Source organism: Saccostrea cucullata, unplaced genomic scaffold (genome assembly GCF_032062105.1).
Source record: "Saccostrea cucullata isolate Sc308-1 unplaced genomic scaffold, CSIRO_AGI_Scuc_v1 ctg554, whole genome shotgun sequence".
NCBI lineage: Eukaryota > Metazoa > Mollusca > Bivalvia > Ostreida > Ostreidae > Saccostrea > Saccostrea cuccullata.
The window spans coordinates 284,414-297,002 of NW_026931577.1; the positions used below are offsets into that span (position 1 = coordinate 284,414).

Here is a 12,589-nt window from a genome sequence, read left to right on the forward strand (position 1 = left end):
GTAAAATTTTACCGCGAATTTTACCTAAACTTGTTATGCACAATATGTGATTAAATAAAATCTAGAATGAAAACATCTTTTTAAAAAAATATTGAAATGCCAAACACTGAATAATTGAACAGAAACACTGAGAAAGCTTATTTCAACACTTACCCCAACTAATTGGACACATGCTCCACAGTTCAATGTGCATCTGGTGTATTTAGGTTGTCAATGCTTTAACTCTCATTTCAAGAACGTTTTGTTTTCATCATCAATGGATTTAAAATTACCACCTAACGGACTATAAATGTCTTGAGTTGACATTCTTGCTTGTTGACAGAACCCGCGAAGTGTGATAAACTAGTTCCTTAAACTGGTTACGACATCGTAATCAACAAGACGCTCGTAAAAGACTTTGATTATCACAAGCTTTGTCAAACGCTTACATGATTCATTAGAAATAAAGTGTACATCAAACCCGATTTTATTTCAAACCAGCAATGAATGACACAGTCGGCGGGAATTTTAAAAATAAAAGTGAAATTGACCTCTTTTATTTTTATTCGGTATTTTGAAAAAATTGGGTCGGCGCTTCCCGTTAAACAGAAAATAAAAAAACTATGGCCTAAGGAAAGGATTGCACGGGTCCGTGAAAAAATTATGCCCAATGAATTTTTCTCATTTTTACATATAATGTTCCTAATGTTAATGATACCATTATATCAAAGCATCAAGCATGGTCATCAGGCTTATAAGGAAGTTATGGTTGCCATGGTAACCACCATTTTTCAATCTTTTGATATTTATGAGGTGAATGTTTTATAATGCCATACACGCAACAAAATTGAAGCAAATTAAATATTTTCCAGCAGATATTTAATAATATGCTTTATATTTATTGAAAATAAAAATTGTTTTGGAAACTATTGATAAATGTAGTAATGACATTGTTTTTTGGGGAAGTATTCATTGTAAATTTGCAGTAATATTTTCACCTCAATAGCAGTTTTTAACGTCTAGACAAAAAATTATCCAATGAATTTTCCCAAAACTAATATATGCTGTACTAATCATCATAAGTGACTTATGGTTAAAATATGAAGTAAGGTAATCAGATTAATTTCGAAGCTACACGCAATTTAGTACCCCCCTTTTAGAATATTAAAAGATTTCACAGATTTTCATATGATGGTTTGTTGTTGGACCTTAAATATGCATAATCTGTTTAAAGACAAAAAAGGTCATATGTATAGAAAAATAAATATTATTTTCTTCTCTGAAAATCTGGCAGCTGATGTCCATTTTATATGTGAAGCACAATAATTTACTTATCACCGACAGTGGTCACGAAAATAACTTTTTTTTTCAAACTCAGTTTTTCATCTCCGAGACATTCGTTTTGTTACTATATCAGTATAAATAAATAATATATTATAAACCAGTGCACAGTCCTCAAAGGCCTTATTCTTCTTAGTGACCTGTAATCGGGCGGGGGGGGGGGGGGGGCTGGCATTTGAACACAGTGAATGATAACAGGTTATTTTGTAAAACTTGTAACTGCATTAATTTATATATTTTTTTAAAATAAATGAATTCATCCATAAATAATCTTATTGGCCAAATTACAGTAATTCTAAATATTCACATTAATTTACAAATAGTTTTCCTTCCGATTCTTTTCAAGTAAGTACACTTCATTTTCTCCTGTACATGGATGAGCGCTATCTCCATTGTGACGTCATAATGACACAATTGACGTCAAAACTATAGATCTACTGTTTTGATTAAAAAATAGGCCTAATTATTGATTGAAATAACTTTCCGTCGCTTTATGATATATGCTGGAGTGAAACATCTATGTTCATATCCATGCGATTAAAAAAAAAAAACATTTTTTCAAATGTATTCACATAAGCATGATGAGTTCACGTTTCTTTTATTTATTTATGTACATATCCTCCCTGGTATTCTTTCAGAAGAAGTGTGTTGCGTTTCAATACGACGCATAAAACATTTAATAACAATCGTTTACAATATATGTGCTACGATGATTGCATGTTTACGCGGTCGATGTCACTGCTGAAAATGCTAAAGACCTTATAGTAGAAAACAAAATCCCCTGCGATATTTTTTTAAAGCTATGTCTTCTAGGCATAAGTGGTCTTCGCCGTAACACGTTTATCAAAATCGCCTTCGTTCATCAATATTTATACATGTATCTAGTAAATCACGCCGTCTGAATCTTTTATTGGAAATTATCTATACATGTAAAGATGTAGATCCTATGATAAACAACAATCTTAAATAAAATTCTAATTTTGAAATGAAGATATAAACCTCAAGATATAAATCAAATTTATTTTTAATGAAATAGGTTTCAATGTTCAGAGATATACAACAGATAGACGCGTCAAATCGTAAAACATGCACGTAGATAAAAAATAAGATCAACTCTCACCAACACGCTCAGTGCATCGTAACAATCTTTAATATCTTAATCTTTCTCTACTTTAGAAAAACAAACCCCTTTTGTCATTAGCGCAAACATATGACGCTCCTTATTCCGGAAATAGTTACAGCCAACATTCTCTTTTTATTCACCAAATGACGTGATCACGTGACGCCGTGCAATCGCGTCCTTAAATAGCTGGGGGATCCAAAATAATTTTCTATATCCGTGTATTCACAATATCCATGTTCGTACTAAAGAAGATTTGCTGTATTTATTTATTTTTCAGTTTAGTTGTTTCGCTTTTTTTTTTAGAAAGATGATGTTGATAGAAAGCTTGATCGTGCAAAACGTAGCGGTTTATTTGTAATAATGAAGCGTAGATCAGCGGGTTCATATTACACAACAAAATCATATTACAACGGATACGGATCGACACCTAATTACAGGTTTGTTACACGTACTCGAACGTGCAAATCTTGATAAACTTCTCCTATACATTCATCAGAAACAAAATGAGTGCATCTAAAAAGTAAGAACAACGAGAACTTTGAACTCCTGCTTGTATATTATCAATATGAAGAAAATACGGTGTATTTAGAACTCAATTTCTATTGATATAGACGTGAATGACTGTATATATAATTATTACATTCAAAATTTAATCTTATCCTTTTGCCTTTTTCAGTGGATGAGAAGTCGATCAGCTTTGAGACGAACAAAGGAATACTATTTTGAATCTTTATCAAATATTGTTATACACATGTTCGATAAATAGATAATCTATATCGTTTGAGGTGATATTTTTTTAAAAATAATATACTCCGCTTGACGTTAACTTTTAAAATATGCGATGTTTGAAGGCTTTTTCCGAATGAAAAAATGGAAAAATTGTCTCATTGTCTACATTGAAATTAAATTATAAGGAATGAAGCTTATTTCATCTTATGTTATACGATATAACATAGCTTGGGGCAGTTTACGCTTTTTTATAAACCGCTTCGCGGTTTATAAAGCGTAAACTGCCCCAAGTTATGTTATATCGTATAACATAAGTTGAAATAAGCTTCATTCCTTAAATAGAACAAAAAGTAATACATCATAAAATCATTCATATAAGCAATGAACATATTGAAAATTGTCAACAGAGATTATATACAAATCTGTAGATTATCCCTTATGTGAAGGGACAACCAACATCTTTAAGTAAAAATTGCAATGACAAAAGATCACACAGATGATAATGAAAGATAATGATAATTTAAAATGAAAGGAAGAATGGTAGAATGCTATTACAGTAGCTGCAAACAAATATAGATAACACAGCGACAATTTGTGACACGAGTTGAAGATGGCGAAACAATTCTGCAAAATATTGACTTCAAGATTTCATAATTTATGTTAAGACTCTTGCTTTTGTGACTTTTCAGAAAGGTTTCTTATAAAACATATCTTAGCAGTGTATATATTGAGGTATTACATTCATTTCAACTAAACAATTTCAATTTTTTAATATTCAAGCAAATCCTCGAGGGAAAAATTGCTGAGGTCTTAAAATCAATATTTAGAAATATGTATATCGACAACGTTTTATCTACCATAAAATCATATATTTTCTTGGTGTCCATTTTTGTGGTTTTCGGAACATCTATGGACCCGTGGGGATTGATTTCATGGATGAAGAATTGTGGAATAGTTATGTAAATTAATGGCATTTTACATTTTGTGGTCATATATTTGCGGGTCTCTTCATACCTCGAAAACAACGAAAAGTAAACCACAAGCAAAATTTGTAGTTTAAATGTATTAACAATATTCATTTTCATTACAGCAAATATACCTTTGAACTTGAAATAATAAAAGATTCCACATAGTGTGATTCATCTGTTTTATATTCCTTATTCCATTTTAAAAAAATACGTACATGTTAATCTTGCAAAAGGAAAAAAATATGTTAATGACAACTTTGCTACTGGATTGTATAATATTTCTACTTCTCATATCTATTTAAACAAGTTATGCCATAATGGAGCGATAAACAATTATAACCTGGATGTGGAACTCATGCCTCTCAGTTGATTAAAAGGGTACAGATCTATATAAGAATAATTTCTGAAACGAGACAAAACATTGTAAAATAATTTGATTAGACAAGCCGAGGGTATCAATTGTTTTGCTGAGGTTATATTTTAAAATCCTTATTCTCTACACTGACCTTGTCAGCAAGTACAATCTATCAAAAAGGAAAATGGTTAGTGGAATTTTTTTCATAGAAATAAGCGATTCTTTACGACATAGGATAAATTTAATTACATCTAGTCCAAATTCTCACTTTTCACTCAGTAGTGTCCATAGATATTTTTGTTTACTCATTTATTACAAGCTGCTGGTGTGACCTAATGACAGTGGAAGGTAACTCCTCCATGGCACCTGAACTCACATCTGAAGATTCTAGAGGTTCATGCTCAATCTGTTTTCGATGTGTATTGGACGCTTGAACTTCATTACTACATGTATTCATATTTATAGAAAGAAACTTAAAAATTCTAGATTTTTTTCTTCAAAAAAGAACCTTAACGACAAATAGCTAGAGAGGAATGATTCTTACAAATTACACATTTTGTTGAATACTCTTAAATAATCTTAGTAACCCACACAAAAACATATACATTTCATTTAAAAATACTTTCCTGTTTCCAATGGAAACATGCCTACTTGTCAATATTTTTCATTTAACAACTAAAATAAGGCAGCATTTTTCTTTCTGAATGATCTATATATTTTTGAAGGACAATTATGATAACTTTAAATCATAATTTTATTCAAAATGCAGAATTTTTTGCTCTTGCAACTGTTTCTAAGATTGTGTTTATTCTTCTGATACGAGGTAGGAATGTTAGTGACCGTTACTCTTACAGTCAATTGCGTATAGGCGTATCAATGCATGTTTTAAATCACCTTACTACCCTGTGAAATATTCCTGTATTGTAACAGGTGGAACTTGCATTATACACAGCAAATGATTCTCACCAAATAGCTCATAGAAATATAATACTGAATGTGAAAATCTCCATGACCTTACAAATAGCGGACATATTTCCATATTGAAGATGTGTATTCATTCAACGACAAGATTAAGAGTTATCGCATTGTATATTTTGGCGGTTCTTTGTTGTATTTCTTTATTTGCTGAAAATGCAGAAGGTAAGTATTTTTATTCATTTGTCTAGAAATAACTTTTGTGAGATATTAATTTTTTTTTTAATTGTGTTATCAAATTATTGATAAAAATCTTTTAAGTACTTTTTTTTATCTATTACAGGTTCATACGTGAGTACATTTACATTTTTACGTTTCTTATTTCAATATTTGTAGTGGATAGTAAATAATTTTAATATGAATAACAATTATTTTGTGTCATAAACTGAAAATACATAATAAAAGTAAAAGTCATGTCAGAGACCAAAATAAGAACGATTCTTGCGATATATCTGCATGTATGTACTTTTAAGAATCATATGCCTCATCTGCATGTTACTTATTTCAATTGCGGTGTTTTGGAAACAAATGTCAAGTAGTGCCTTTTACAATCTACTGTTTTATGAAGCACTTTCACAATGTTGTATGTTGAACCTACGACTGAGAACTTTGACGATTTATGGAAATTTTTCAGTTTCGTCAACGTTTCTAAATCGTCAAAGTTTCTATTTAACAGTATAGGACAAGAAGGAAGGTTTATAAGCGAATAACTGTTGGGCCAATCAGAGTACCTCATACCCGGCGTGTATCCTACAATAAACATCCGACATCCTACGGTCAACAGCGGACGTCCTACGGTCAACAGCGATCGTCCCACAATCCACATCGGGCGACATCCTACAATCAACATCGGACGTCCTACAATCAACAACGGACGTCCTATGGTCAACAGCGATCGTCCCACAATCCACATCGGGTGACGTCCTACAAGCAACAACCGACGTCCTATGGTCAACATCGGGCGGCCTACAAGCAACAACGGACGTCCTCCACCAGTAAGGTTGTGTACTCAAGACGATATGGACATAGGTAGGAACGTCAACATTATTTCATTCTGTGTATTGTAATATTAAATGGACGATTTACAAAGCATAAGACAAAAAAAGACAATTCAAAATATCAGATTTGTACAACTTTTCAAATAATTTTGAAATGATCGTGCATTATTTTAATTGTTTGAATTTGATATTTGTTAACAAGTTTGAAGTTTTAAAAACCCAGATATTCTTTACCTACATTATGTCTGCTCTCAGTGTCCTCTGAAAGGTTACTCAATTTTCACTGAAAGGGGACTAAATGCATATGGGAACACTTCACTATCCATTCCATATCCGGTCCCACCTTTGATGTTTAAGAGGTCCGTGTTTGCTCTGCACAAAAATTTGTATTGGTGAATGCATGGACTGTGATATTTACAAAAAATTTACTCGACAAATCCCTAGTACATTTGTATTTAGCTCACAGCATGTTTTTTTTAATTTCTTCTCCATATATGTCACAGAATTTGTTAATCAATGAAAAAAAAAACCATATATGGTATTTGTAATCCGTTACCTCACTTGTAGAGATAAATGTCCTAATTTTTCTTACACAGAGTTTACTACAATCGGGCGGTCCGTCCTTTCCCCGGAAGTAAGACAAGTAATAGAAGAGTCAACTTCCGGAATATGCTGCCCCCTATCTACCTCCCGCCTATTCTCCCCACCGGCTGTGGGGGAACTTGTGGGAGGAACGCAGTCTGCTTAGGGGGACACACATGTGTCTGTCGACCCACATATAAAGGAAATCCCCTCACTGTCTGTCATCCGGGTATGTAGAATCACATGTTTAAACTTTTTTGGTAAAAATCTTTAATGCGTTTTAATTTGTGCAGGAGAAACAATGCCAAAGTCAAATTGTGTCACGTGATCATGTGTCCTCCCTGACCTTTTAACGGCACAATTCACTCAAGAGTGAATCATTGTGGCTTTTAGCAAATTGATTTTTCAGGCGGCGGTCCTTGTGGAAATAGATGTGGGATCCGCGCCCGTTGTCTAACGAATACCGGAAAATGTGTCTGTAACCCAGGGTATTACGGAAACCCACTGGTGGCTTGCTTCCCAGGTATATGTACATGTACACTACCGGTATTCTTCATAATTGATAATGTTTGAGTATTACAAGCAATTGTAAACTTTAACACGTGTTCACCTTATTTGTTTTGAAATTTTATTTTCGACCATTGCATTTTATTGATTTACAAAAAGCAGTTTTATGACTAATGCCTTGTCATACTTATGAAGGTTACAGATGCCGGCGAGGTTGCGGAGCTAACGCCATTTGTGATGGGCGTCGAGGAATCTGTAAATGTAAACAAGGATACATAGGGAACCCACACTATCAATGTGTATCACGTATGTAGCATTGTTTTACTTTAATATCTACACTTTTATATTAACTTCTTATTTGATAAAGGAGCAATTTTCGACGCTTTAAAATTATCTACATTATATACATTGATATTTTAGAGTTCTAGAAATGCGGATTGACCCCTATCATCTGTCATTAAAATCACTCTAACTATTGATCAAATCTTTTTTCGTAGTTAGAAAGCCCAGAATCTCATAGATTAATGTATGTTCAAAATAAATTCCATTTTTGTGTACCATCAACAAAACTTGATTCTCGAAAACAAATTCCTTTTTTCTTAAATCACAAAAAAATTAATTTTGTATGGTTCCAGTCGTTGGATGTCGAGGCGGATGTGGAGCTAATGCATACTGTGATCGAGGTCGCCACGCATGCGTGTGCGTCAAAGGGACGGGACCCAATCCTGTAACAGGATGCAAACCAAGTATGTTTATGTATAGGCCTACATTTAAGCAATAGATCAGTATTTTTGAAAGATTTAGTCTTATAACTGCAACGGTGTGTGCAAATAAATATTGTAACGCGTGTTAGAGTGTTATAAAAATGTTTCACATGTGCGTTGTAGTTATGCCATTTTAAAGTTCTGCAAAAATATTGTCTTTTGAGATAATACAAACGCTAAATAAAGCAACAAAAATAAAACGAAGTTTTATCTATATAAAATCAATTGATAATAATAATTTTTTGCTTATGTTTTCATTTTTAACTTCTTGCCACCATGCGTATGATTTATGTTTCAAATTCCCTGCAAAAACCTTTATTCATAAAATTGTGAGTTCTAGACTTCTATTTAGCAAAAAAAAGGTTTAAAACGTTTTAATTTGTTTTACAATCTTAAAAAGGAAACGGATGCAAAAGACACTGCGGACCAAATGCTTACTGTAATGAGAATTTCCTAAGATGTCAGTGTCATCACGGATTTACCGGAAACCCCTACAAGTCATGCGCAGCTTGTGAGTCATTCAGATTTTTGATAAAATATGAATTGAATTTTCTTAATAAAGTGTATTTTATGTTAGTTAATGAACTTTCAAGGTTTTAAAATGGTGATTTACTGATGCGAAATTTTTAAGGACCTTATCTTCGTAGATAAAGATGGAGGGTTGTAAAAAATGAGAAAAATAAATAAAAATGACCCTATTTTATGTAAAATATTTTTCTTAAGAAAGCTGAATCAATGGGAAAACGGATGTTTACTAACAGCAAATATAAAGGATATAGATGTACAGAAGTTATTTCAGGACTGTGAGATCATTTTATTGTGTCATGTATTTAATGTATTTTATGAACTTACCAATTGTTTTTTCCTAGTGCCATGTGAAGGACGATGCGGAAGACATGCAGAATGCAAGAAGGGCGCATGCGTGTGTATCAGAGGATATGCAGGGGATCCATATTCTAAATGTGTCTATGTTCAAGGTTATGGAGGATAATTTGGAAAGGCACGATGTCTCCAAATTATTTCTTTTGAAATGAAATAAGTTTAATTCTTATGAATTTTTGTCTATTTAATAAATCTATCCTCATGAAAACCCCAAAGCGGTTCAATAATTTCCGAGTTGTTTCTTCCTATCATCTTTAATAATAAACTGATTCACACCATATGTCTGATTGCAATAAAATTCAGAATAAATAAACAAAATTTCATCTGTATTGTTAGTTGTTAGCAGTTTCCTGACGTATATCACACTGTAAATGTTATATTTGTATAATTTAATTTGAATATCTGAAGTAAGAGATATTAGTACAGGCCCGCTACAAAATACAGTTTTATTGCAACTCTACATTCTTTTTATCCGAAATATAAAACGTAATATTAAATCAAATGTAAAATTTAAAATAAAAAAAAATTACAGCAAGAAACGTTGACACTTTATTGATAACAGGGAAACCTATGATTTTTGATCATTTTCTTGAATATGTTTATTTATAAAGTGAAAACTTTGATACTTTCATTAAGTTTGGGAAAACTTAAAGCCAAATATCAAAGAAATGTGGAATTATCTAAATCAATTAACATGTAATCCAAAGAACACAACTCCATCTCATGTGTTTTCTAATGGGAAAATTGTTGATAATTTACAGGATATTGCAAATAATTTTAATAACCACTTTACGGATGTCTCTAACAAGCTTCTTTTGGAAATGCCAAAACATGATTATGATCCTAATATATTATATAGTTTTGTTAGATCTAAATTCTATAAATATCAATAAATCAACTGACATTGACTTTATTGGACCGCGTCTTCTGAAAGTCACATCTAAATATATATGTAAACCTTTAACTCATCTTATTAACGCTAGCATACTAAATGGTATTTTCCCGACAAATTTAAAACAAGCCAAAGTAACACCTATTTTTAAAAAAGGTGACAAAGCTGACCCGAATAATTATCGTCCTATTTCCATTCTACCAACTATATCTAAATTGATAGAAAAACATGTAGCTAAGCAAATACTAAATTTCACCAATGAATTTGATGTACTAACACAATCCCAGTCAGGGTTTAGGGAACTCCATTCTTGTCAAACTTCACTTACAAAACTGACAGAAAGTTTGCTTAATGCAATGGATCGTGGTGAACAAATCGGTATTACATTTATAGATTTTAGTAAAGCATTTGATTTGGTGAATCATGATATTCTTCTAGAGAAATTAACCCATTACAAATTTCACCAAACAGCTATAAATTGGTTTAAATCATTTCTTTACGATAGGACCCAGTGTGTTAAATTTGGATCATGTGTCTCCAATATTCTACCCGTCACAGCAGGTGTGCCACAAGGGTCAATTCTGGGCCCACTTTTATTTTTATTGTACATAAATGACCTTCCATTACATGTAAACAATTCAAATATTGATATGTGTGCTGATGATGTTACGCTGTATTCTAATAATAATAATGCAAGATGTTTGGAAAATACACTAAATTCAGACCTTTGTGAGATTGAGAAATGGTGTGCTCAAAATCAAATGGTTTTAAATGTAGATAAAACAAAATGTATGTTAATGGGAACACAGCAAAGAAAATCAAAATTAGATAATCCAAATTTACAACTTTATGCCTCAGACAAAACAATTGAAATAGGTTAAACAGAAAAAATTCTTGGTGTACATATTGATGATAAGTTACAGTATGCAAATCATATTGATTCGGTTTGTAAAACGGTAAATTATAAGTTATTTACTCTTCGAAGGATTAAGAAATTTCTCCCTCTACATACCAGAAAACTATATTACAATGCTTATATTTTACCATCTATTAACTATTATTTGACTATCTGGGGTAATGCCCCCAAGCAGGACATGGACAGACTATTTAAATTACAGAAAAGGGCAGCAAGGATTATTCTTGACGCAAGTCCCGATTTTTGTTCTAAACCACTGTTTGAGAAACTTGGATGGTTAACAGTTTATTTATTAGCTAGTTGATCTATACAAATGGCCAAATACATATTATTATACAAAATTTTCAGTGGAACGACTTCCCAATTTCTTTGTAATTTATTTGAATTTCATTCTTCAACGTCTTATAACCTTCGATCTGAAAGTAATTATGATCTAAGATTGCCGAAATTTCGTACAAACTTAATCAAGACCTCTTTTCAGTATTCAGGTGTACATCAATGGAATAAACTTCCCCAACACATTAAACTCTCTCAATCTCTACAAACATTTAAGCGTAATATAGAAAATTACATCATCAGCTGTCGCACAATTATTTGAGCACAATACGATTTCGATATTGTATATTGTATTATGATTGTTAATTATCTGTACATGGACACTATATTCATAATCTTGTGATTGTAATTTTAGGGGTTAATTTTTAAATAATTTTTATAATTGTTTTCATTACTTTTATAACTATACGTCTATTGTTAGATTCTTAATCATGTTCTAATTATTGTAAATTTTTATCTTTATTTTTAATGTTTAAGCGCTTTAGAGTAATTTTAATTATATTTAGCGCTATACAAATTTTATAATAATAATAATAATAATAATAATAATTCCTTAAACCTATTACTATTATATATGATGCATAGTATCCTGTACATTTTTTGTATTTGATATATATAGAAGGCCATGGGGAAGAATAGTCTACGCACTTACCAGGTTACCTTCTTTAAATAAAGTATTTATTATTATTATTATTCTTTGATATACATCAAATAGTAAAACGAATGATGTTCTGATCACAGGAGTTCGCGTACCTTTCAGTTTCACCGAAAATTGCAGTAAATAAAAAAAAACACGTAATACCTATAATAATAACATTTCATTTTCAGTAATTTTAAAAATTCGTAATACCTATATAAATAACACAAGGAGTGCATTTTATATTAAAGGTATTAGGTTTTTTTTTTTCAATTTACTGAAAATTTCGGTGAAATTAATAGGTACGCAAATTCCTATGTTCTGATTAATCTATGTTAAACTTTAAAAATTTTGATTTTTCTTTAGTGAAAATGGTTTATCTATTTTGTATAGGTACTGTGATTGATTTTACAATACACACCCAAAAAACAGCATAAAGCACGAAAAACCAAAAATACCAAAATATGATCTAGTGAAAGAGTACTGGTAGCATTCCCGCTACGACAGGTTGGGCCATGACCCCATACATTAATTTGTAAGGTGCCATACTGATTTTATACACTATAAAATTTTTTTAAACGAGTTGAAAAAATTCTCCATCCGAT

The 12,589-nt window shown here is 31.6% G+C and overlaps 2 protein-coding genes across 2 annotated transcripts in view; one reads left to right on the plus strand and one right to left on the minus strand.

The window, feature by feature from the left end:
• Positions 1–5,626: 5,626 nt before the first annotated feature.
• On the plus strand, positions 5,627–9,313 carry LOC134233031 (tenascin-X-like). Its single transcript, XM_062715028.1, has 9 exons — positions 5,627–5,635; positions 5,754–5,761; positions 6,197–6,499; positions 7,065–7,279; positions 7,460–7,573; positions 7,753–7,863; positions 8,193–8,303; positions 8,722–8,832; positions 9,191–9,313. The coding sequence occupies exons 1-9, from the start codon at positions 5,627–5,629 to the stop codon at positions 9,310–9,312; spliced, it is 1,104 nt and encodes a 367-aa protein (XP_062571012.1). The 3' UTR covers position 9,313.
• Positions 6,010–12,589, minus strand: part of LOC134233039 (hemicentin-1-like) — a 145,878-nt gene continuing 139,298 nt past the window's right edge. The window contains exon 14 of the mRNA XM_062715038.1: positions 6,010–6,022. The gene's annotated coding sequence lies outside the window, so the exon portion shown is untranslated. The remainder of the gene's footprint in view (positions 6,023–12,589) is intronic.

Coding starts and splice junctions, on each gene's coding strand:
- LOC134233031 (XM_062715028.1), top strand. Junction 7,280..7,459: donor CCTCACTGTCTGTCATCCGG/GTATGTAGAATC, acceptor TTGATTTTTCAG/GCGGCGGTCCTTGTGGAAAT. Junction 8,304..8,721: donor TGTAACAGGATGCAAACCAA/GTATGTTTATGT, acceptor AATCTTAAAAAG/GAAACGGATGCAAAAGACAC.